Below are 26413 nucleotides of genomic sequence, written 5' to 3' on the forward strand. Positions count from 1 at the left end.
GCCGGGGGGCGGAGGGCCGCGAGTCTCCGCCCCTCGCTTCCGACTTCTCGCCCGTGCCCCCGCCCCCTGCCGCTGGTGAGCGAAACCAAGTGTGAGGGGAGGCCAGAGAGACGCGCGCGCAGGAGGCGACCGCTCTACTCGCGGTCACCCCTCTTGCGGCGTCGCGATATGGCCTGGCCCGGGAGGGGGCGGGGGGCTCGACTTAAGAGGCAGGCCTTTGAGTTGAAGGCGGGAAGATGGCGGACTCGTCGGGGCGGGGCGCTGGGTAAGTTGTGGCGCTGCGGGCCTGGGTTTGTGGGTGTCAGCTGGAGGGCTGTAGTCGAGGGCCGGGGACAGAGGGGCCGCAGAGCTGGGGAGGTAGATGTCCTCGGGGTGAGTTCGAATCTGAGCCCCTCCCCAAGAACCACCGAGATGCGCGGGTTCTGGGAGGTGGGACGAGGCCTTGCGCACGCTGGGGAGCGTGGGCGCGGGACCCGAGGACGAGTTCGAGGCCCTGGTCAGAAGTTTCCTTCCGGGGTGTTCTCCGGCGGGCGACTTGACCTCGCTCTGCCTCGCTTTCCTCCCGGGAGAAACCTGGCTGATCACGCCGCCGCCTAGTGTGAGGTTTAAAAGCGTTTAGAGCCGTGCCTCGCCACTGAAGGTGATCCCGTAGTTCTTCCATTTAATCTTTATTGTAGTGGACAGCTGTTGAATCGCTGAAATATCTCCTTTCATCTACATTTTTATTTAAAATCCTATGTTCCTCATTTACAAATGAGATGATGGAAGCATGGGGAGGAAAGATCATTTGCCCAGGCTCACACAGCAAGAGACAGGTGTGGAATACTTACCCCTTGCCAAGTGTGATTCCGGGTGTCAAATTAAAAAATAGTCACAACCTGAAAGTTGAGAGTTACGTTTTATTCAGCGGAAATTTTTAGGACTTAAGCCTGGGAGACAGCATCTCAACTAACCGTGAGAAAACTGCTCTGAAAGGACAGGGAGGAGTCAAGTTAGATGAAAATTTGTGTTGAGGCAGTCTGAGTTCGAGTTGGAAAAGAATTTCCAGACAGCATTTTAGAAGGCAGTGAGTTTATTAAGAGCAAAGAACAGAGATAATGAGGGCGCTGCCAATGCAGCGAGGGGGTTGACAGGTTTCGTGGATTAATAGCCAAGTTTTATAGCCTTAAGACCAAGAAAATTCCTGCTGGAAGGTTGGCGTTAGGTGATTGGTTAGGGCACCTTAGGGTGAGTACAGCTTTGGGTGTTTTTGCCTAATTTGGGGTCTGGAAGCCTGCTGGTGATGATCATGGCGGGTGGGCTTTTAGCAATGGTTACAAAGGGATCAGTCAATTTCAGAGGTGACCTTGGTTCTAGGCTTGTGTCTATGGCCTTGGTGCAAAGCCTCCAACCTGTGGCCTGGGGGAAGGACTCAACAGTTGGTAGGTAACAAAGGGCAGATAGCCTGAACGTCAAGAGATTATTGTGAATTAAAGAAAACCAGGTGTCTCAAATTAAAGAATCTCGCGCTTTTATATGTAGGGAAAGATGCGAGATTCTGGGCTCACTGACATCATTCCTTTCATATTCATCTCAACTGTCTAGGGCCAGCATCCTGCACTGAGTTCTTCAGGGCTCCCCATGTGGAGTGGCTGTGGCCTAATGGCTGCTGGGTTGCCTAGGTGTTTGTCTCCTTCCTGTGTGCCCTGGAGGGCTGGAATCATTGATGACTGGGATGTTTTTGTTTATTGATATGACAGGAAATACTCCATGTCTCACAAGGCTTTGTGTATTCCACCAAGGTTTATTTTGCCTGTGCGCATGAAAATTTAGTGGGCCGCCTGAAGTCACTTGTGTTGATTCCACAGCCCCTTGTCCTAACTGTGAGATTGACATTATCCTCTCTGAAGTTCGGGGGAAGTGATTGAGGCTGGGCGCAGGTGTAATGCCACCCTTTCCCCCACCCTCCAGGTCCCTGCAGGTTTGGCCTAAGTCCCTTTGCTTTGTCTCCAGAGCCCTGTCGCAGACCCCAGAGGGAATCCGTGTGTGTGTGTCTCTGTCTGTCTAAGTCTCTACAGTCATGCCTGACTCTTTGAGGCTCTGTGGACTGTAGCCCGCCAGGCTCTTCTGTCCATGGGATTCTCCAGGCAAGAATACTGGAGTAGGTTGCCATCCCCTCCTCCAGGGGATCTTCCCAACCCAGGGATCGAGCCCTCGTCTCTTCTATCTCGTGCATTAACAGGCAGGTTCTTTACCACTAGCACACCACCTGAGTAGCCCAGAGGGAGTCTTTACTCTGTCCCTTTCTATCTCTGAGACTCCCTAGGGGTGACCTGTATAAATCCCAGGTCCTTGTCTGGAAAACAAAGAGAGAGCAGGCCAACAGTTAGGTGTCCGCGGGGTTGGGAACATTCCATGAAGGAGCAGAGCGCCTGGCGCCCAGCCAGAATTTGTTAAGTTGCCTCTCCCTGCTGTGGCTTGGAGGCACCCCCAGCCCTGGCTTGGGTCTCGCCTTGGATCAGAACCCATAACACGGAAGGTGGCTACACTGAGCTGAGCAAGGGGCCCAGCACCGCTGTCGCCAGTGGAGCCTGTCTTGTGACGTCGGGATTGACAGCGGCCAGACCCCTGCCTGGCATCCCGCTGTAGTGGTCTCTGCCGTACGTCAACTCAAATCAGTCATAATTACATATGTATATCCTCCTCTCCTGAGCACTTTGCTTTCTGTCTCTATGGATTAGCCTGTTGGATATTTCCTATCAGTGGAATCACACAGCACATGACATTAAGTGCCTGGCTGCTTTGACTCAGGACAACATTTTTGAGATTTATTTGTTTGAACACGCACCAGTACTTCATTCCTTTTTAGGGTTGAATAACATTCAGGGTTCTTTTTTTTTTTTAAGTTTTGTCTTGGGGTATAGCCGATTACCAGTGTTGTGATGGTTTCAGGTGAACAGCAAAGGGCCTAGCCATACGCAAACATGTATTCATTCTCGCCCTAACTCCCATCAGGGTTTGTCATTTTCTGACGGGCGTTTTGCAGCAGCCTTGCCTCCCACGCTGCCGGTCACTCGTTCACCGCATCAGGGGTCCCCCAACCTTGGCAGTGTTGACATCCGGAGCAGGGTCATCTCTGTGATGGGCGCCGTCCTGTGTGTTGCAGGGTGCTGAGCACTGGTCTCCCCCACTAGGCCGATAGCAGTCCCCTCTGTTGTGCACATCACGGGGGTTCAGACACTGCCAAATGTCTCCTAGGAGTCTGTGAGCACTCCTGAGTTACTAGTCTGACTCTTTATCAAGTGCCTCCTGCCCGCCTGGCTCCTGGGACTCAGTGTTTTCCCATCCCTCACCCGCTCCTCAAATTGCCTTCTCCAGCTAAGCCATAGGGCTCTTACTGTTTAGTTGCTAAGCTGTGTCCGACTCTTTTGCGACTGCAGGCCTCCCATCCATGAGATTTTCCCAGGCAAGAATACTGGAGTGGGTTGCCATTTCCTCCTCCAGAGGGTCTTCCCGACTCGGGGATCAATCCCACGTTTCCTCCATTGGCAGGTGGATTCTTTACTCCTGAGACGTGGGCTCATTGATTCCAGTTTCCGCATCATTCTCTGTGCCCTTGACCCTGATGGTTGCTGTCTGGGAATGTCCTTCCTCACGTATATGAGTTAATGGTGCTTGTCACTCACCCCCAACCCCCACCCCTTTCCCTGCCTTGGGTGTTCCCTCTTCACACTTGCCTGATAGGAAACTGCTGGTTATCCCTCTCAGAGAAGAAATCTAGACTAGTGTTCACCATGTATCCTCAGTGGTATACAGTTGGCACACAAACGCCTGATGAATTAATGAAGTTGAGATCGTTCAGACTCAACAAAAATGCTCGATCTTGGGCCTTCCCTGGCGGTCCAGCAGTTAAAACTCTGCACTTGCGTCACGGGAGGCTTGGTTTCAATCCCTGGTGGGGGGACTAAGGTCCCGCATGCCACAGGGCACAGCCAACAGAAAGCTTGCTCTTCTCGGGTGTTTTCCCCAGGTGACAAGGCTGGGACTCAGTGTCCCTTGTCCCATGGAGGTGGCCCCACCTTGCAGAGATGGGCAAGGGGGGTGGGTGCTGGGACAAGGCTGTCCCAAGGAAGCCCAGCCTCCTGGGTGGCTTCCCGCGCTTTTAACCCACCTGCATTAACAAGACCCTTCCCTGCCCCGTGTCTCTCTTTTAGGAAGCCGCCTGCAGTGGGCCCCAGTACTGCTAGGGGTGCTAGGAGCAAAGGGAGAACACAAGGTGAGTAACACTGGAGAGTCTATCTTTTGAAACGGAATCCACTGCAATTAAGTGATTTTTGGACTTCTGTGGAACTTCCAGTGCAGTGGGCGCTGATCGGGGAACTAAGATCCTACATGTTGCTGGCTCGGCCAGAAAAAAGAAAAAGTGATTACCCCGTTCCCCGCCGCTAGTAAGTGCTTCTGGGGAAAAAGGAAAAAACGGGTCAGAGCAGGAGAGCTGGGGCTTTCCTTGTTTCTGGTCACACCTTTGGGGACCCTGAGTTTGGTCGCCCAGCCCTGCAGCCGAGGGTGTAGCAGGACCGGGGTGGGGTTTGTTTAGGGCCGTGGGCCTGTCTGGCCATGGGGGTCTCTGGTTGTGCCCAGGACACACCCACTTGTAAGAGTGGGTGAGGAGAGTCTGAGCTGAATTTGTTATAAAACGTCAAAGCTTGTTTCTGAATAAGTGTGTCAGTCTCTCGGGGGTACCCACCTGTCTGATGTCCACCTGTGTGTCTGGGGTCGGCGTCAACAGCCCTCCTTGACTCTTGGCGGTACCCAGTTTGGGTGGTAGACCCAAGGTTCTCCCATGTTGCAGCTCAAGCCTCTTTTACGCTGAAGTATTTTTATGCCCTGCATCAGTGTGGATCTCAGAGAATTTGGAGCAGAATCCTAGTTCCCCAGTGACTGGAGGATTAGATCATCTGCTCTGTGATATCTGTCCTATTTACACGGTCTAGTTCTTGGACACAAATTTTATCCTTCCTTGTAACATTGCTTCTTTGGAAAACCCACTGCTGTTGAGAACAAGCAGGTGCATTCTAGTTTTCCAGCAACTTGAAACTGCGTTTGAATTGTGCAGGGAACCCAGAATCTCCTTCCTAGATGAGTCAACTCCTTTGCTGATGGTATTAGACCCAGCACGTTATGGTCTCCTCCACCTGGAAGTGGAGTGTGCTTCACCCCAGTCCCTTGCTGGACCCCTGGCAGCAGATCCCAGGTGTGGCTTGATTCTCTACCCTGGACGCTGCCTGCTGTGACCTGGACCCTCGGTGCCTCCTGCCTGACTGTCTGAGTGAGCCCACTCTCCCTGCAGGCACGGCTCTTCCCTGCCTGGGGCACGCCTGCTAGCTTGAGGAACAGGGGACACGGGACCCGCAAGGGGCCTGGAGGCGCTCAGCCTTCAACAGCTCTTGGACCCACAAGACAGCCTGCTGTAGCTGCCGCAGGGCGGTGAGCCTGGGGACACAGTGCATCAGAGAGAGGGGTGCTGCCAGTGTGCTGCCCACTGCTGCTGCCTCAGGAGGAGCGCTGGGCTCGGAGCTGGGGCATCTCAAGGGGCTGGCAGGAAGGAATTTCTTCAGTGGCCTCGTGATTGTGAGGGCCAGACTGGGGAGCCGGGGGATTCCAGGAAAGCGGGGAGGAGAGCAGGAGCCGCCACAGTAAAGGGGAGCAGAGAAGTGGGAGGGGGCGGGGGTTGGAGTGGAGAGAGAATGAACAGTGTGACCCCTGGGGAGGGGAAATGGGGCAGTATAGGGTGGGCTGGGGGACTAGGTTTGCCAGGACAGTTGCCTAACTGGGTAAGGGCTGCGCCCCAGTCCCCAGAGCTGGGGGTTCGTTTTACCCCCAAGCACAGAATTCCCATCGCATGGGGGAGCCCAGGTTATGGCCCTGAGGTTGGGAGGCCGCTAGAGGCCCAGATGGGAGGACCTCCTGGGACTGCTGCTGTTTTCCCAGTGAAGTAGGGAAGGTATCACCAGCTGGCTGGAGGGATGGCCTGGGGTAGGAGGTGGAGGGTCAGAGCAGAGGACAGGGGTGAGCGCTGGGTGTGCAGTGAGAGCCCCTGGAGGGTGGAGGGGACACGTGGGCTTCCTCCCTCTGCTTCCAGCATCCCGGGGTCGGGTGTGGAAGGGGGCCTGGGGCTGGACTTTCACCAAGGGATATGGCTGTGTTCCAGAGGGGGATTGGTGCTGAGCGAGTCTCAGGGGAGCAGTCCTGAGCTAGCAGTGGGTCTGGGGGTTGTGAAAGGCAGTACTGTGGTTGGGTCATAGGCGGGCCTGGGTGGGAGAAGGGCAGTTGGCGCCACAGCACACAGAGCAAGTTGGGGCGGGAGGAGAAGGTGAACAGGTGGCCATCTTTGCCTTTTTTCTTTTTCTGGCCAAGCGGCAGGGTGTGTGGGATCTCAGTTTCCCCAAGCAGGGATTGAACCTGGAGTCCTGACTACTGCACCACCAGGGAATTCCCAGGTAGCCGGCTTGGAAGCTCTTTCTTCCATTCCGTGGCCCACCCCGAGTCCACTTTCTGTTCTGACTGTTGGCACGTATTCATGCTCTTCGTTTTTTAAAAAATAGTCGTATTTACCTATTCATTTTTGGCTATGCTGGATCCTCGCTGCTGCACGGGCTCTTCTCTAGTTCAAGCACTTGGGTACAGTGTGTGTGTGTGTGTTGGGTACAGTGTGTGTGTTGGGTACAGTGTGTGTGCGTGTGTGTGTGTTGGGTACAGTGTGTGTGCGTGTGTGTGTGTTGGGTACAGTGTGTGTGTGTGTGTGTGTGTTGGGTACAGTGTGTGTGTTGGGTACAGTGTGTGTGTGTGTGTGTGTGTTGGGTACAGTGTGTGTGTGTGTTGGGTACAGTGTGTGTGTTGGGTACAGTGTGTGTGTGTGTGTTGGGTACAGTGTGTGTGTGTGTGTTGGGTACAGTGTGTGTGTTGGGTGCAGTGTGTGTGTGTGTTGGGTACAGTGTGTGTGTGTTGGGTACAGTGTGTGTGTGTGTGTTGGGTACAGTGTGTGTGTGTGTGTGTTGGGTACAGCGTGTGTGTGTTGGGTACAGTGTGTGTGTTGGGTATAGTGTGTGTGTGTTGGGTGCAGTGTGTGTGTGTGTTGGGTACTGTGTGTGTGTTGGGTACAGTGTGTGTGTGTGTTGGGTACAGTGTGTGTGTTGGGTACAGTGTGTGTGTGTATGTTGGGTACAGTGTGTGTGTGTGTGTGTTGGGTACAGTGTGTGTGTGTGTTGGGTACAGTGTGTGTGTTGGGTACAGTGTGTGTGTGTGTGTTGGGTACAGTGTGTGTGTGTGTGTTGGGTACAGTGTGTGTGTTGGGTGCAGTGTGTGTGTGTGTTGGGTACAGTGTGTGTGTGTTGGGTACAGTGTGTGTGTGTGTGTTGGGTACAGTGTGTGTGTGTGTGTTGGGTACAGTGTGTGTGTTGGGTGCAGTGTGTGTGTGTGTTGGGTACAGTGTGTGTGTGTTGGGTACAGTGTGTGTGTTGGGTATAGTGTGTGTGTGTTGGGTGCAGTGTGTGTGTGTGTTGGGTACTGTGTGTGTGTTGGGTACAGTGTGTGTGTGTGTGTTGGGTACAGTGTGTGTGTGTGTTGGGTACAGTGTGTGTGTTGGGTACAGTGTGTGTGTATGTTGGGTACAGTGTGTGTGTGTGTGTGTGTTGGGTACAGTGTGTGTGTGTGTGTGTTGGGTACAGTGTGTGTGTTGGGTGCAGTGTGTGTGTGTATGTTGGGTACAGTGTGTGTGTGTGTGTTGGGTACAGTGTGTGTGTGTGTGTGTGTTGGGTACAGTGTGTGTGTGTGTTGGGTACAGTGTGTGTGTGTGTGTGTGTTGGGTACAGTGTGTGTGTGTGTGTGTTGGGTACAGTGTGTGTGTGTGTGTTGGGTACAGTGTGTGTGTTGGGTACAGTGTGTGTGTGTGTTGGGTACAGTGTGTGTGTTGGGTACAGTGTGTGTGTGTGTGTTGGGTACAGTGTGTGTGTGTGTGTTGGGTACAGTGTGTGTGTGTGTTGGGTACAGTGTGTGTGCGTGTGTGTGTGTTGGGTACAGTGTGTGTGTGTGTGTGTTGGGTACAGTGTGTGTGTTGGGTACAGTGTGTGTGTGTGTGTGTGTTGGGTACAGTGTGTGTGTGTGTGTTGGGTACAGTGTGTGTGTGTATGTGGGGGGGGTACTCTTTGTGGCCCTTTGGACTAGCCTGCCAGGCTCCTCTGTCCATGGGATTTCCTAGGCGAGATTACTGGAGTGGGTAGCCGTTCCCTTCTCCAGGGGATCTTCCTGACCCAGGGATTAAATCCCCATCTCCTGCGCCTCCCGCATTGGCAGGCAGATTCTTTACAGCTGAATCACCTGGGAAGCCCTTATATGCAGGAGGTATCTCATACATGTTCTTGCATACAATAGATGTCTCATACATGCTCAAGGCTGAGCAGGGAGGGCTGATAGTGCCCCGCTTTCGGGGTGGGATGTGGGCATCCTGGGTACCTGGTGGATCCTAACATTCCATGCTGTAGTCTTAGTATAAACCAATTGTGTGTCCCTTACAGGTGGAAGAATAGTCGAGTCGCGGTACTTGCAGTATGAAAAGAAAGCCCCCAGAAAGGTAATGTATAATGTACATTTGAAACAGTTCTGAACTTGGAGTCCTCAGACAAGTTGCCCCAGCCCGACACAGCCTGGTCCTAAAGGAAACATTTCGGGGGTTTGGCCCAGTTTGGCTTTGGGACTGTCACGCCCTTCGTGCCAACGCGTGGATCTCTTGTGGGTGGCTGATCACTTTGAGAATCCCTTTTGCAAAGCCATGAGCTCTAGTGAATCATAAAGTTGTTCCTGTCTCTCAACACAGTAATTCTTTTCTGGATTCTGTCCTGAAGCCGTGCCTTCTAATGCCTGGCACACAGTTCTCTGGCCTTGGCTGGTGTCATAAAAAATACCTGTAGGGCGTGAGAGAAAGACTGTGGGGAAAAATGACATGCCTGAATCGCCCAGTGTTACAGGAAGGGCTTAGTGACTTACACCACGCGAATGATGAAACCATCGAAAATGACAGCAGAAAACATTTAATGGTTTGAGAAGCTGCTTGTGTGACGTTTAATGCAACCAGTCTTTAGATTACCCAATGACACTTTATTTCAGTGTGTCTGGACAGCCAGTGTGTGTAAAGTTTGTGTTACCCCATTTTCCAAATCTTTGTTTATGATTTGGAACACACTCGTAAGATTTGGTAAAGTTTAGCTAAATATTTATTTCTACTGCCTTTCTTTAATTCTGGTAGGGTGAATGGCAGGTTCTTTCTTAATTAACGTGATTTAAGACCTGGCTTGAAGGAAGAGGATACCTTTGTGCCAACTGATACGCTTCTTGGACTGATTTTTTTTTTTTTTATGGACTTAATTTTTTTACAGCAGTTTGAGTTTCAAAGCAAAACTGAGTGGAAAGTACAGAGCTTGCCCATCCGTCACCCCCACCCCACCCCCTCACACGCCTGTCCTCCCTGTCGTCAGCATCTCGCACTGGGGTGTGGCGTGTTTACAGCTGAGGAACCTAAAATGACACGTCTGGACCCAGAGTCTGTGGTTTACATTATAGAAGTAATTTTCAACAAAGGCTAACAGTCCATACTGCATAATTTTAGAATTCCCTGGACAGCTTGGTTACAGCACCCCCATGTGTCTACATGCTCATGTAGTATTTTTGATTTTTAAGAGCTTCTCCATTTTCTTTTTCTTCATCTTTTAAATTAAGGTGTAGTTTCCATAAAGGAAGCATCACTCTTTTCAGCGCACAGGTCTGTGAGTTTTGACCAGTGCGTCCAGTTACAAACCCACCACAGTCAAGATGGAGAAGTCTGTCACCCCCGAGGCCCTTTGTGCTCTGGTGGAACCGGCCCTTCCCCATCCCAGGCAACCACGATTTGTTTTCTGTCCCTGTAGCTTGGCTTTTCGAGAAGACCTTTTAAAAGGCACCATCCAGGTTGCAGCCTCTTGGAGACTGGCTGCCACTGGACAGTTAGTGCGGGCTCCTGTGCTGGGTGATGGACATTCCACTGGACGGATGGACCACAGTGTGCTCAGCCATTCCCTGGCAAAGGACATTGGGTTTGTTTCCCGTTTTTGACAATTATGAATAAAGCCACCTTAAACATTGCTGTTCAGGATTCTGCATGGATGTGTTTGCATTTCTCCCAAGAGGGGAATTATAAGGGGATTGTATGTTTGACTTTGTAAGAAACTGCCCGACTTATCCAGAGAGGCTGCAGCCACAGAGGAGAGTCATTACTTTTAAGATGACACCATCCTAGTGGGTGTGAAGGGGTATCTCACTGTGGTTTCATAACAACTCAAGATACTGAGCATCTTGTACTTATTGACCATTCCTATATCTTCGGTGATGTGTCCATTCAAATCTTTTGCCCATTTAAAAAAATTAGGTTTTTTTTTTTTCTCATCCTTGAGTTGTGAGAGCTCTTTCTATGTCCTCTATACCAACCCTTTGTGGTGATTTGCAAATTTTTTTTCCAGTGTGTGACTTGGCTTTCTGTTCTCTTAAGTGTCTTGTGAACAGCAGAAGTTCTCACTTTCGATGAAGTTTATCAATTTCTGCTTTAATGGAATGTGCTTTTGGTATCTTATCTAAGAAACCTTTGCCTCAGCCAAGATCACAAACATTTTCTCCCGTGTTTTCTCCAGTGAGTTTTATAGTTCTAGGTTTTACGTTTAGGTCTGGGATCCATTTTGAATTAATTTTTGTATCTGCACTGATGATGGAATTCAAGTTCATTTTTAAGTGTATAGATGTCCTCATATTCCAGCGCCATTTGTTGAAATGACTCTCCTTTCCTTATTGTATTGTCTCATCACTTTTGTTGCAAAGCAATTGACTCTACATGTATACACCATTTCTAGACTGTTCTTTTCCACTGTTCTGTGTCTGTCCTTTGGCCATTTATACACCGCGCAGATGACATAGTTTTGTAGTAAGTCTTAAAGTTGGGTCCTGTGAATTCTCCCCCCCTGTTCTTTTCCAAAACTGGTACTTCTAGTTCCTTGGCCTTTCTGTACAAATTTCAGACTTATCTTGCCATCTCCTACCAAAACTTCTGGAATTTTAATTGTGTTGAATCTGTGCCTCAGTTTAGGGAGAATAACATCCTAAAAACACCCAAGTCTTTCAATCCATGAACATGGTATTCCTCTCCATTTATTTGTTTTTGTTAGATTTTTTTCATCAGTATTTTGTAATTCTCAGCGTACAGATCTTCTCCATGTTTGGTAAGGTTTATACTGGTGGTTTTTAATGCTATTATACAAGATACTGTCTTTTCTTTCTTTTGTTTCTTTCTGTGATGAGATTTTATTAATTTTTTTAATTAAATAATTCATGTATAACATTGTATTGGTTTTAGATGTCCAGCATACTGGGGGGCTTCCTAGGTGGCTCAGGGGTACGAGAATCCACCGGCAATGCAGGAAGCCCAGACTTGATCCCTGGGTTCAGGAAGATCCCCTGGAGGAGGAGATGGCAACACATTCAGTATTCGTGCCTGGATAATCCCGTGGACAGAGGAGCCTGGTGGGCTACAGTCCATGGGGTCGCAAAGTTGGTCACTGATAGAAGTATCTTTTTATATTGGGCCTGTATCCTGCAAACTTGCTAAACTTACTTTCTAGTTTTAGCAGTGCTTCTAAACCTCTTTTGGGATTTTCTGTGTGAAGTATCCTATCTGCAAGAAGGGAGTTTTCTTTTTTTCTTTTGCGACTTGCTTGCCTTTTATTTCTTTTTCTCAGACCTCTGTTGGGAGGCTGAATAGGAGTAGTGTCTGTACATCAAAATATTTTCACTTTTTAAAAAAAATATTTTCACCCTTTACAAGGTTTTCTTTTTGCCTTTATATTACTGTGACGGCTTGCCAGCTGCAAGTGTTGCTTCCTTTTTTATAATTTTTGAAGAGTAAGACCTGTACAGAAGCTTTGTTTATTTTGACTACCAAATTAATATGTTCTCTCTGTAAAACTGGGCAATACTAAAAAGTATACAGAAAATCAGTCATCTGTAATCTGCTACGTCAGATATCACCGCCAGCAAATTTTTGATAGTTTTCCTATGTTCAACTGATATGAGGGTATCCTTTTTGAAAAAAGTAACATTTATCCTCTGTGTGCGGGCGTGCATGCTAAGTTGCTTCACTCGTGTCCGACTCTTTGTGGCCCTGTGGACTGTAGCCCTGGCCGCTCTGCCCCTGGGATCCTCCGGGCAAGAGTACTGGAGTGGGTGCCATGCCCTCCTCCAGGGGCGCTTCCCCACCCAGGGAGTGAACCACTTCTCTCACGTCTCCTGCATCGGCAGGCGGGTTCTTTACCACTGGCACCACCTGGGAAGCCCTCATCCTGTATGTGTGCAGTTAAGTGTCGGAACTCCTGGAGTCTATCCCCTTGCCTCCAAGCAAGAGCAGATGCAGGCTTTGCAGACGGCAGGAAGGAAGGTGTCTTGTCCCCTGAAGGTCATATATTCCCCTAACAGGCTCCTGCAGCAGATGCATTAAAGGCCGGTGGGACGACGCCTGAAGGTGGAACAAAATCCAGCCAGCTCCAAAAGAGTAAAGGTGGGTAAAGATGCAGGGAGGGTGTGAAAGAGCTCCGAGGCTCAGAGGGTGATGAGCATGGTGGGGAATTTTGTTTCTAAGTACGCTGGGTTAGCATAAAGACTAATCTGGGATGTGTGAGGAGCTGAAGGGGATGGCAGAGGAATGAGGGGGCTGGTCCCTTCCTTCCTGTGTGGCCCCAGAGAAGAGCCACATTGCCGCCATGGTGCTCCCTTGTGGCACCAGTCCCTTGCTCACGTGGCCGTTTCCCACCAGAGCTCTGAGAGCAGGACTTTCAGAGAGGGTATGAGGCCACATCCTCCTGCCTCTCACTGTCTTGGGTTGGATCGTCTTCTAAAAGCTTTCTCCAGAGCGATACGAAAAACTTCCACATTTTCTGATCGTAAACATGTCATGTGTTGGTTATTTAAAAAACGGGTAATGGGAACTTCCTTAGCAGTCCAGTGGTTAAGACTGAGCCTCCAGCGCCGGGCAGGGGCAGGGGTCGGGGGATGGGGCACGAGGTTTATCACTGGTCGGGGAGCTAAGATCCCACATGCCGTGTGACCAGAGAAAAGGGAATGTAGCCCAGGAGGGCAGAAGCTCATCCATGACCTACCATTCAGAGGGTCATTATTGGTGTATTTGCTGTTCAGTCTTAGTCGGTGTGCCCATAAGAAGTTGGGGAAGGCTCCTCCCCAAAGTAGCACATCACCCAACTCCTCATGTGCTTGCCTCACCAGGGGTAGTGGGCAGCTCTTCTCTTGTAGAAGAGCAATTCGCAAAAAGCAAAACTTTCTTGGCCCACAAACCCTCATTCAAAATGGCAATAAACTTTGAGTCCCATAGGAGAAAACTAAATGTGTTCTTTTACGACTTAGATTTCTTGCTTTATTATTTAGATCAAGGATCAGCAAAACTTTTCTGAGCCAGTGGTAAATATTTTAGACTTTGCAGGCCAGACAGCCTCTGTTACCGAACAGTTAACTCTGCCTTTTGCAGCGTGAAAACAGCCACAGACCATGTGTACACAAATAGGCATGTCTGTGTCCTAATAAAACTTTATTAACAAACACAAGAGGTGGGCCGGATTTGGCCTGCAGGCTACAACTTGCTGATCCTATTCTAGCTGTTTGTCAGAAATTATTCTGTTCCTTGACCCAGGCACGACTGAGAAGCAGGCACACGGAGCTGGAGCCAGCCTTTTAGTCTTTTCTCATGCAGATGGGTTGAGGGCCATGTGTGAAGCTGGGAAAGCTGGCATGGTCAGAGGGGTCAAAACTGGGCCTGCCACATTTATAACCCAGGGTTCTCAGCTGGGGTTATTGCAGGGGGTGGTATGAGATGCTGGCGGGTGGAGGCCAGGGATTGACACCCTCAGAGCACCGGATGGCCCCACAAAAAAGAATGATCTGCGCCCCCCATGTCAGTAGTGCCAAGACAGAATTATAATTTAAACGTAGCCCTGACAGTTTATAGGGGCTGCTTGAGTCCCGTTGTATGGCTTGATAGGAAGGTACTTTCCTTAGTGGAAACGCTGTACCTGCAGATGGCAGAGCATTCAGCCAGTGGAAACAGAGTCACCGTCTCCTGCCTCTAGCTCCCGTTCCTCACCTAGGAGGCAGCCAGCTGCTCCCGATAGACTTCTGTTTATCTAGTGAGCATTTTCTAAAAATCGGAACACAGAAGGTACCAGCATCTGTACTTTTTGTCACTTTACTCTTGTTTCCTCAACTGCATAGTTCCTCATTGAAGAGTTTTCTGTTTACTTGCTAACGTGACTGTATTTTAGATACTATTTGCTCATTCTGCAGCCTTCTGGAAACCTTGTTTAATTGAAACCTGCAGTTCACCAAGTGCCCATTTTAGACTGTACAAGATGTAATTTCACATTTTTAAATAGAGGCTAAAAAATGAAGCTACAAGAGAAAGAGAGAACAAGAGCAGAGGGCAGAACATGTGTATTGCATGCTGTTAGACTCGCGGCCTTCTCTCGTGACTCGGACAGTGAGGAATCTGCCTGCAGTGCAGGAGACCGAGGTTCGATCCCTGGGTTGGGAAGATCCCCTGGCGAAGGGAATGGCTACCCACTCCAGTGCCGTTGTCTGGAGAATTTTCTGAGCAGAGCACCTTGTTTGTTTAGTTATACGTTTATTTTTTCTTCATTTTTGACTGCACCAGACAGCTTTCGGGATCTTGGTTCTGCAACCAGGGGTCAAGCCCAGGGCCCTAGCAGTGAGAGCGTGGATTCCTCACCACTGGACTGCCAGGGAATTCCCTATTTTTATATTTTTATTGAAGGATAATTGATTTACAGTGTTGTATGAGTTTCAGTTGTACAGCCCAGTGATTTAGTTGTACATATACATTTGTGTCTACTCTTTTTCCGATTCTTTTCCTTTATAGGTCTTTACAAACTATTGAGTGTAGTTCTCTGTGCTGTAGAGTAGGTCCTAGGTCTTTTTCTGTTTTGTACGTTCATATGTACACAGCATCTTTTATTTAAGCAGAAAGGCTGATTTGTGTTTTTTGGTTGTAAAGAATGCCTCTCTTTTCTAGTTCTACTTTAAAATATATTCAGGTTGGTGGGTGGGAATTTCCAAAGGTTTTTCAGCCTTCTCTACTGCTTCTTTGCAAGAAACTGAGTTTTTGGAAGCAGGTGGTATTGTAGAGAAAAGTTTCCTGCTTCCTGGCTTCCACATCTTGCTGACTCCTGGGAATTCTCCTTGGGTCCCATAGATGGCAGTGGAGTTGACAAAGGCAACCTGCAGTCTACCTTGCTGGAAGGGCATGACACTGCCTTGTCTGACCTGGATCTCTCCGCCATTCATGGTAAGTCGTTCACTGTCCTGGTCCGTTCTCCCGCTGGGGGTTGCAGTGCATCCCTGAGGGCTTCCAAAATCTGCTCTTCTCACCTTAGAAACACTTTTTTTTTTAAACATATAGTTGATTTACAGTGTTGTGTAAGTTTCAGATATATAACACAGTGATTCATATATATATATATATATATAAAGATTATGTAGATTCTTTTCTAGATTATTTTTCCTTATATGTTATTATAAAATACTGAGTATAGTTCCCTTACTGTACAGTAGGTCCTTATTGGGTATCTATTTTATATATTAATTCCAACCTCCTAATTTATCCCCCCCCACCTTTCCTCTTTGGTAACCGTAAGTTTGTTTTCTGTGTCAGTGGGTCTGTTTCCATTTTGTGTATAAGTTCATTTTTTTTTTAGATTCCACATTAAGTGATACCATATGATATTTGTCTTTGTCTGTCTTGACTTCGTGTAGTATGATAATCTCTAGGTCCATCCATGTTGCTGCAAATAGAATCATTTCATTCTTTTTATGGCCTAATAATATCCCATTGTAGATATATACTATGTGTTATACTAGTATAGTATAGATACTGGATATATACTAAATGTTAGTCGCTTAGTCACGTCTGACTCTTTGCGACCCTGTGGACTGTAGCCTGCCAAACTCCTCCATCCACGAGATTTTCCAGGCAAGAAATCTGGAGTGGGTTTCCATGTCCTTCTCCAGGCGATCTTTCCAACCCAGGAATCGCACCCATGTCTCCTGCATTGCAGGCAGACTCGTTACCATCTAAGCTGCTAGGAAAGCCCCAGATACATACTACGTCTTCTTTATCCATTCATCTGTCAATGGACATTCAGTTGCTTCCATGTCTTGGCTCTTGTAAATAGTGCTGCAGTGAACATTGGGTGGCCTGTGTCTTTTCCCTTTATGGATAACACTTTTCTTCATCTTAGATAAAAGTGTGATCCGAAAGACTCCGCAATTAAAAAAACAGTCACAGAAAGCCGAGTTGTCATCCTCTTCTGCCGCGAGTGAAAAGAGCCCAGTAAGTGTCTGGAACAAGAGGGCAGCCGCCACTGCAGGTTGACTAGACCTGATTCAGCTCCTGCGTGTGCCAGGTGCCCCTCGATGCTGTGCTTCAGGAGCGAACAAGCCAGCTGTGCCTTTCAGGACAAAACCCACAACGTTCTTAGAGGATTTACAGAGTTTCGTCTTCCCAAGGACACACCTCTGGGAGCAGATACAAACTCAGGGCCGTGTGAAAAACGAGATTGGGGCCTGGTTTTCTGGCGCCACACTAGGGTGGTCTATAGGCCTGGTCCCGACCATGGCAGGGAGGGTGGCTGGGCTGTGGTCTCGCCCGCGGGAGATCCCCAAGTCCTGGTTCTGGTGAGTCGCCGGGTTGGTGGGTGCCCTCCAGCTGGCACTAGACCACCCAACTGCCAGAAAGGGACCAAAGAGAACCCTCATCCTTTCACAGAGGCCCCAAAGACTAAGTGAGAAAACAGAGGCCACCTGGTGATACAGTCAAGAAGCGGCAGGTTACTAGTTTGAAGATAGTGCATATGGGTTAGGGTTCTGCCCCTTCTCTCCCAGGGGGAGAGAACTGGATTTAAACCAGTTCTTAGGGAACCAGGAGTATCTTTTTCTTCTCCTGAAGGATGTGTCACAAGCAATGGAAATGATGGAGTCCCAGACTCTCCTTCTGACCCTGCTGACCGTGAAGGTAAGGATGGAGCCTCTTTTCATGTGCGTCGCAGATGGAAGGGTGGCCGCTGTCAGCCACAGAGGCAAGGTCCCCTCTGGCCTGAAATTTTGTTTTGCATTTCCCAGATGGAGAATGGCCTGTCTGCATTCGAAGAACAGGCAGAAAAGAACCTAGAAATATTGTGTAAAGAGAAGGAGAAACTCCAGAAAAAGGCATATGAGTTGAAGCGCAGGCTTCTCCTCTGTCAGAAGAAGAAGGAGCTGGAGGATTTCCTGGATGCGCAGGTCAGGGGCGACCACGGCCTCCAAGCCTCACGTCCCAGCAGCATCAGTCCTTTGGGGGGGTTGGAGAGAGCCTTTATTGTGAGTGTCCCTCCTCATTTGGCTTCAACTCTGTGCTCGGCCTTTGACACCACTGGGTATTTCTGTGTGGCAGTTTATCAGCGGATGTGACGGCAGCGTCAGAACCACCCTGCAAATGGGCCTGTCTCTTAACACACACGGGCCCTGGGAGGCTTCTCCAGCGGTCCACTGGTTAACACTGCACCTTCCAGTGCACAGGGCACGCATTCCGTCCCTGGTTGGGAAACTAGGGTCCCACATGCCGTGGGGCGTGGCCGAAAAAAAGTGAGACATGTTCTGGCCAGCCCAGGTGGGCCCGGGTGCTGGTGGGAGATCCAGGCTTGGTGCCGAATGGACAGGAATGTCCATGTCAAGGAAGGTCACAGTGAACCCTGGGAACCTAGGAAGGCTCGACCAGGAAATGGGGCTCCTCACTCAGTAAGTGTGTGCCCTGGGGCCACCGTAACAAAGGAGTACAGAAGGGGTGGCAGCTTCAGCAACTGACACTTACTCTCCTTCATTCTGGAGGATGTGCATCCGAGGTCAGGGTGTCAGCAGGGTGGGTTCCATCCAAGGGCCGAGAGGGAAGGGGTGTCCCAGGCTCTGTCCTTGGCTTGTCGGCGGCCAGCTTCTCCCTGTGTCTCACTGTTAGCTGGTCTTCTCCCCGTGAGCGTCAGTCTCCACATTGCCCCCTTCTCCGAGGACACCTGTCATACTGATCAGGGCCCAGCTTAATGACCCCACCTTAACTGGATTGCCTCTGTAACGTCTCCGAGTCAGGTCACGTTCTGAGGCGCTGGGAGCTGGGGTATCAACCAAGGAGTTTGTGAGAACAAGTCCAGCCCGTGACACCCAGCACATGCTTGGGAGTGTTCCCTGTGGCCCCCCCCAAGCTGAAAACGGGGTCCCTGTCCTCCTGGACCTCACAGTAGAAGAAAAAGAAAAGATCATCACGCAAAGGAATCCTTACAACCCCCAGACAGCGTGTGTGAGGAAAGAAGGCTTGGCGGGCACGGCCTTGGTGGGTGGAGGCCTGTCAGCTCCATGCTCTGAAGCAGGAGGGCCCAGCCTTCCTGGGTCCACTATGATCCCAGTCGAAGGCTCAGCCCTGGAACGTACTGGAAGGCCAACACATGTTCCTGGTGAGGAGGCCTGGGCCACCTTGCTGCTGGCCGGCTGGGGCTCGGGGAGCCCACCACACCCTTGGAAGCTTCCCAGGGAGGCCTGGGAGGACCGGTGCTGTGTCCTTTTTATTAAGGTTTGTCCAGTCAAATGTTTTAAATGGTGCTGCCAGTTTCTTAAATGACAGTATCCGCATCACTGACTCAATGGACAGGAAACTGATCAAACTCTGGGAGATAGTGGAGGGCAGAGGAGCCTGGCGTGCTGTGGTCCACGGGGTTGCAAAGAGTTGGACACGGCTTAGCGACTGAACAGCAACAATCGGTTTCTTTATTTTTATTTTCTTTTACTTTTGCCCACGCTGTGCAGCCCGTGGGATCTGACACTCCCCAGCCAGGGATCGAACCCGCATCCCCCGCAGTAGAAGCACTCCAGGCGTGGAGTCTTCACGTCTGGACCCCGCAGGGGAGTCCCAGAACAGTGCTGAGTCTTTCCTGCACACGTGCCTTCCGGTGAGCTTGCAGGGAGGGGAGCGTGGGGCTTGGAGTCACAGGCTCTTCCCTCCCTGCCTGCAGATTGAGATGCTGAGCCCCCTGGAGGCTGTGGCCAGCCGCTTTCGGGAACAGTACAAGACATTCGCAATGGCCCTGGACACCACACGGCATGAGCTGCCTGTGAAATCGGTCCACCTGGATGGAGACAGACAGCTCTTCTTAGGTAAGAGCTGGGGTGGCTGCTGGGCAAGGGGCAGGACAAGCCACTGGTGCATGTTGGCATTTCCTGTGTCCTGGGTATCTTTATCCCTCTGGGTCACGTCACAGGCCTCCTCGCAAGTAGATTGTATGTCTCCCGTCAAATGGCAGAGGTTGCAGGAGGCCAGCGAGGCTGGTATTTGTTTAGGGTCGGGTCCTGAGTCAGAGCTGCATTAGGATTTGAACCCAGGTTTGTAGGATGACCCTTCAGTGATCTCCTGTCCTGAAAGGCATGCTGGGAGCCTGCCGTCTCTCAGCCTTGGGCAGATCTAGTAAGGTGCTTTGGCAGCTGGGAAACCACAGGGCCACCACCCCCTACCTTGTCCTGTCTTCTAAGCAGAGTGGAGATGGTACCTTTCCCGTAGGGCGTTCCCATCTGATACTTCACTTGAAGAAGTTGACAGGTGTGAAGAGCACCATCCAAGACCCTACGGTTCTCTCTAGAGCAAGTCTCCTTCTCAAGCAAGTTTCAGCTGCCCTAGAGTTGGCCTCCTTCCTTCCTTCCTCTCACGTTCCGTCTGTCTCCCTCCCTTCCTTCCTCGGTTACGTATAATTGAATTACACTGTTGCGTTAATTTCTGCTCTACAGCAAAGTGATTGAGCCATGCGTGTGTGCTCAGTCCTGTCTGACTCTTTGTGACCCCGTGGACTGTGGCCCACCAGGCTCCTCTGTCCATGGGATTCTCCAGGCAAGAGTACTGGAGTGGGCTGCCATTTCTTCCTTCAGGAGATCTTCCTGACCCAGGGACCGAACCCAGGTCTCCTGCTTTGGCAGAGAGGTTCTTTACTGCTGAGCCACCAGGGGAGCCCAGTTCACTCTACGTATATGTATGTATACTATCATTTTTATGTTCTCTTCCGTTATGGCTATGGAGAAGAAAATGGCACCCCACTCCAGTGTTCTTGCCTGGAGAGTCCCAGGGACAGAGGGGCCTGGTGGGCTGCCGTCTGTGGGGTCGCACAGAGTCGGACCTGACTGACAGGACTTAGCGGCCATTATGGCTAATGACAGGCTACCGCACATGCCTCCCTGTGCTGTGCAATAGGACCATGCTGTTTAACCATTCTGTGTGTGCTTTGCATCTGCTAATCCCAAAGTTCTCACCCAGCGATCAGTGCAAAGAAATAGAGGCAAACAACAGAATGGGAAAGACTAGAGATCTCTTCAAGAAAATTAGAGATACCAAGGGAACGTTTCATGCAAAGATGGGCTCAATAAAGGACAGAAATGGTATGGACCTAACAGAAGATATTAAGAAGAGGTGGAAAAAATACACAGAAGAACTATCCAGAAAAGGTCTTCATGACTGACATAACCATGATAGTGTGATTACTTACCTAGAACCAGACATCCTGGAATGCGAAGTCAGGTGGGCCTTAGCATCACTACGAACAAAGCTAGTGATGGAATTCTAGTTGAGTTATTTCAAATCCTGAAAGATGATATTGTAAAAGTGCTGCACTCAAATGCCAGCAAATTTGGAAAACTCAGCAGTGGCCACAGGACTGGAAGCGGTCAGTTTTCATTCCAATCCCAAAGAAGGGCAGTGCCAAAGAATGTTCAAACTATTGCACAATTGCACCCGTCTCACACATTAGCAAAGTAATACTCAAAATTCTCCAAGCCAGGCTGCAACAGTATGTAAACCATGAACTTGCAGATGTTCAAGCGGGATTTAGAAAAAACAGAGGAGCCAGAGATCAAATTGCCAACATCTGTCTGATCATCAAAAAAGCAAAAGAGTTCCAGAAAAACATCTACTTCTGCTTTATTGACTATGCCAGACCCTTTGACTGTGTGGATCACAACAAATTGGAAAATTCTTCAAGAGATGGGAATACCAGACCACCTGACCTGCCTCCTGAGAAATCTATACGCAGGTCAAGAAGCAACAGTTAGAACCAGACGTGGAACAACAGACTGGTTCCAAGTTGGAAAAAGTGTACGTCAAGGCTGTATATTATTACCCTGCTTATTTAACTTCTATGCACAGTGAAGTTAGAAGTTAAGTTGCTCAGTCGTGTCCGACTCTTTGCAACCCCATGGACTATAGCCCAGCAGGCTCCTCCGTCCATGGGATTCTCTAGGCAAGAATCCTGGAGTGGGTTGCCATTTCCTTCTCCAGGGGATCTTCCCGACCCAGGGATTGAACCCAGGTCTCCCGCGTTAGAGGCAGACGCTTTAACCTCTGAGCCACCAGGGAAGCCTCATATGCACAGTACATCATGCGAAATACCAGGCTGGATGAAGCACACGCTGTAATCAGGATTGCCAGGAGAGAGATCAGTTGCCTCCGATAGACAGGTGACGCCACCTTATGGCAGAAAGTGAAGAAGAGCTGAAAGAGGAGAGTGAAGAAGTTGGCTTGAAGGTCAACATTCCCACCGTTACGGCACCCAGTCTCATCACTTCATGGCAAGTAGATGGGGAAACAATAGAAACAGTGAGAGACTTTATTTGGGGGGGGCTCCAAAACACTGCAAATGGTTACTGCAGCCATGAAATTAAAAGACCCTTGCTCCTTGGAAGAAAAGCTATGACCAACCTACACAGCATGTTAAAAAGCCAGAGACATTACTTTGCTGACAAAGGCCCATCTAGTTAAAGTTATGTTTCTCCGGTTGTCATGTATGGATGTGAGAGTTGGGCTGTAAAGAAAGTTGAGCACTGAAGAATCGATGCTTTTGAACTGTGGTGTTGCAGAAGACTTGAGAGTCCCTTGGGCTGCAAGGAGGTCAAACCAGTCGATCCTAAAGGAAATCAGTCCTGATTATTCATTGGAAGGACTGATGCTGAAGCTGAAACTCCAATACTTTGGCCACCTAATGAGAAGAACTGACTCAATGGAAAAGACGCTGATGCTGGGAAAGACTGAAGGCGGGAGGAGAAGGAGGATGAGATGGTTGGATGGCATCAGCAACTCGATGGATGTGAGTTTGAGCAAGTTCTGGGAGTTGGTGATCGACAGGGAAGCCTGACGTGCTGTAGTCCATGGGTTCGCAAAGAGCTGGACACAACTGAGCAACTAAACTGAACTGAATCCCAAACTTAACTCCATCTCTCTCCCAGCCCGCTGCTGCTTGGTAACCACAGTCTGTTCTCTGTGTCTGTGAGTCTGTTGCTCTTTTGTAGATGAGTTCATTTGTACCCGTTTCTTTTTTTACTTCCCACACATAATGGGTAACGTATGATACATGTCTTCGTCCGGCTGCTGCGCTGAGTGTGATGACCTCTAGGTCCGTCCATGTTGCTGCAGGGCATGCTTCATTCTGTTTTTTGACTGAGCAGTATTCCATTGCATGTATGTACCCCGCCATCTTTATCCACTCATCTGTTGGGGGACGTTTAGGTTGCTTCTGTGTCTTGGCTGTTGTGACTAGTGCTGCTATGAAGATAGCAGTGCGTGTATCTTTCTGAATTAATGTTTTGTCTAGATAAATGCCCAGGAGTGAAATTGCTGGTTCACACGGCATAGAGTTTGGTAGTTTCTAAGCTGAGCTCTCGTGAGCCACTTGAATGTGATTTGTTTGAAGCTGATGTAGAATCAAGCCTTTTCCAATGTGAAATAGTATATATATGACACAGGACCTTGAAAAATGAGCCTTGTCGAGCCATCATCCATGTCTAGGTTTCTAATCTGTAACTCTAATCAGTCTCCATGCCTGATAAGTTCCTTAGATAGTTGGGAGGAGTTGGGCTTGGGCACGGTTAGAGCTTCCTAGGGCTTCTGTAATGAAATAGCACAAACGGGGTGGCTGAAAACAACAGATCGTGTGCCCTCCCAGTTGAGGGGGCCACATTGGGACTGGATGCTTGTGGAATCTCGGGTGGAGAGCGTATCCCTGCCGCTCTCCTGGCTTCAGTGTTCCGGCAGGTGTTGGCTGGTGGAGCATCTCTCCCAGCTCTGCCTCTCTCTCTCTTTTTCCCAGCTGTTCCTTTTGTTTTATTCATTTTGCATTTAATTATTTATTTTCTTTTTGGCTGCACTGGGTCTTTGTGGTTTTCTCTAGTTGTCGCGAGCCAGGGGCTGCTCTCTCGCTTCTGTGTGCAGGCTTCTCTCTGACCACGGGCTGTAGGCACACGGTCCTCAGTAGTTGTGGCGTACGGCTTAATTGCCCTGAGGCAACTGGAGGTCCAGGATGGAACCCGTGTCCCTTGCGTTGGCAGGCGGTTTCCTAACCTCTGGACTGCCAGGGAAATCCCTATTGTTATTAGGTTTATTTTGGCTTTGCTTTTTGTGTTTTATTACAGTGTTGCGGCACTGTCTGTCTTCACATGGCCTTGTTTCTGAGACTCCTTGTCTAAACTCTCCCCTTCTTACAAGAGCACCAGTGGCTAGATTAGGCCCCTCTCTAATGGCCTCGTTCTAACTCATTTACATCTCTGGAGACCTCATTTCCAGTTAGGTCACGTTCACAGGTACCTGAGATTAAGACCTGAACGTGGCTTTTGGGGAGGACACAGCTGAGTCTCTTAGCAAAGAAGACGTGTGTTTATAAGAACCCTTACACGGGTCCCCAAATGTCGCAACGTACAGTTGTGACGTGTAGTGTTGGAATGTGTACCAGACTCAGAGATGCTGCTTTTGCTAGAGCAGGTGGGGACCCAGTGCTGTTGCAGGCGGCTTTCCACATGGGGCTGGGTGGGGAGGAGTGCAGAAGTGGTGGGACCGGGGACTGGAAACCGTGGGTGTGTCCTGAAGTTACTTCTCGCCCAGCTCTTCTCTGTCTTACCCATTCGTTTCTGTAGTGAGGACACCAGTATGTCCTTTCAGGTGTGTTTCCGTATCTTCCTGGACGGCAGACACACCTGACCCGCCGTCTCAGACCCCTGTGGTCTCAGCAAAGGGGCCCAGAGGCAGTGCCAGTGCACAAACGTCTTCTTTCACTGCCCTTCCTTCGAGCCTTTCACGATTCTGGCATCACACGACAGCATTCCAGCAAAAGGAGGAAAATCTAGTTGGCCGCCCAGCTCGTGTGTCCATTGCTTGGGGCGCCTTGCAACCATGGTTGCTGCTGCTGCTGCTGCTAAGTCGCTTCAGTCGTGTCCGACTCTGCGACCCCATAGACGGCAGCCCACGAGGCTCCCCCGTCCCTGGGTTTCTCCAGGCAAGAACACTGCCATTTCTCTTTCCAATGCATGAAAGTGAAAAGTGAAAGTGAAGTCGCTCAGTCGTGTCTTACTCTTAGTGACCCCATGGACTGCAGCCCACCAGGCTCCTCCATGCATGGGATTTTCCATTGGCGACCCCTTTTTCCCTACAGACGAGTTGCAGCGGGAATTGATGACCACACGCCATCTGCTGGGAGAACTTGGCATTGGCAGCTCAGAAGACAGTGTGAAGGTCTTTGATGTGCTGAGGGAACTCAGGGATGTGATCCAGAAGAAGGACCTGGAGCTCCGAAGGTACTGCAGAAAACAGTTTAAGGAAAAGATAGCACCCCTCCCTGCCACCTCCCCTTTGGGCAGAGAGGGGCTGTTGGCAGCTGCCCTGTGGAGGGTGTGCTGTGCCCTGGAGGGTGGGCAGCTCTGATATTTCCAGGGGCCAAGGGTACAAAGGTCCAGCAAGGCAGGGAGAGAGCAAGATTCTTGCAACCCAAGAAAACCCCACTGTGTGTTCTTTTTCTAAGAAATTTTTTGTTTTTGTTGTTGGATGTGGATGGTTTTAAGGTCTATTGAATTTGTTACAACATTGCTTCTGTTTGATGTTTTTCCGTTTTTTGGGCACGGAGGCGTGTGGAATCTTAGTGCCCCAACCGGGGGTTGAATCCACACCCCTTGCATTGGAAGGTGAAGTCTTAACCACTAGACCACCAGGGAAGTCCCCTGTGTGTGTTCTTGAGCAGCCAAAATAGAAAGGGGCAATCATTCCCCAGGGTAAGATAGCACATCAGGGACCCTTGGATTGGTCTTTATGTGCTTTTCAGAATAGGGGCTTTGAGAGATCTTGGAACCTCTTATTAATGTCTAAACGCATGTAGAAAAGCCACAGTTGGTAACGATGGCTTTCGCGAACAGGCACCCTTGTGTAACCAGGGCCCAGGTCCATACAGCCGATGGCCAGTCCCACAGAGCTGCCTGCCTGCCCCCACCCACGGGACTTTCCTAATCATGGGGCTTTCCTCCACCTCTTCCAAAAGAGAATCTAGTTCTCTTCTCCTTTATGATGTCAAATGTACTTCCCGAGGTGCCTGAAAAGTTTGAAAGGTCCTCATGACAAATACCACCTGCTGTGGCATCACCTCCCTCTGTGTGCCTGGGGTGAAATGAGACAGGCCAAGGATCTAGGTCACCAGGGTCACAGGAGTAAATGGAGAACACACGAACGGGAAAGCACGCTTTATGCCGGCTTCCACACCTCTGTCTACGTCGTGTGATCCCTGGGACGGTGCCCCATTCACTGCTCTGCCTCCTGCCCTTAGGATGGTGTTGGTACTCCTTATATATTTGTCGAGTAAACGACTCTTCTCCCTCACACCTGGCCAGTCCTGTTCTAGGGGCTTTGCTGTTTGAGTTCTGCGCAGACAAATCTTACTCACCCATGCTTTCCCACAAGCCCAAGGAAAGTCACTCTGAACCTGTCTTCCCCATGTGGCAGCCTCATAGGCACTTGGGCAAGCTGGTACGGGTGGTGAAAAGATTCCGTCGTCTTCTTGTTGATGCAGGAGCGTCGACCAGGTTCTGGAACTTTCCGCCGAGGCAAGTAAAGAGGCAGCCTTAATCAACCAGGAGATCTGGGAAGAGGCCCAGGGCCCCGAGGCCCTCAGCTGGTGGTATTTTAACCCCAAGGAGGCCACTGGCGGGGAAACTCAGGAAGAGGTCAGGAGCCCCTTGGGCCACGCCGAACTGTGAATCCACGTGCAGAGTGCATCCCCACCCCAAACAAGGACATCCTGCACCCCATGGGGAAGGAAGCACGTCCTGTGCCCCTTGTTCCGGGGGGCAGGGAACCTGCAGCGACCCCCCAGGTTCTTAAAACTTGAGCACTTTATGCCCTTAGCCCAGCCATATAGTTATTTTTGTATGATAATCTCATTTGATAATTTAACAAATAAAACTGTTTTGTAATGGA

General features: G+C 49.9%; 1 protein-coding gene across 1 annotated transcript; it reads left to right on the forward strand.

Moving 5' to 3' along the window:
- The first annotated feature begins 230 nt into the window (after nt 1-230).
- HAUS8 (HAUS augmin like complex subunit 8) lies at nt 231-26413 on the forward strand. Its single transcript, XM_004008440.5, has 11 exons — nt 231-265; nt 4194-4255; nt 8553-8608; nt 12526-12607; nt 15326-15418; nt 16371-16462; nt 17078-17143; nt 17251-17409; nt 19164-19305; nt 24606-24747; nt 26007-26413. The coding sequence occupies exons 1-11, from the start codon at nt 237-239 to the stop codon at nt 26191-26193; spliced, it is 1110 nt and encodes a 369-aa protein (XP_004008489.1). The 5' UTR covers nt 231-236; the 3' UTR covers nt 26194-26413.

This window comes from Ovis aries, chromosome 5 (assembly GCF_016772045.2).
Source record: "Ovis aries strain OAR_USU_Benz2616 breed Rambouillet chromosome 5, ARS-UI_Ramb_v3.0, whole genome shotgun sequence".
Taxonomy (NCBI): Eukaryota; Metazoa; Chordata; class Mammalia; order Artiodactyla; family Bovidae; genus Ovis; species Ovis aries.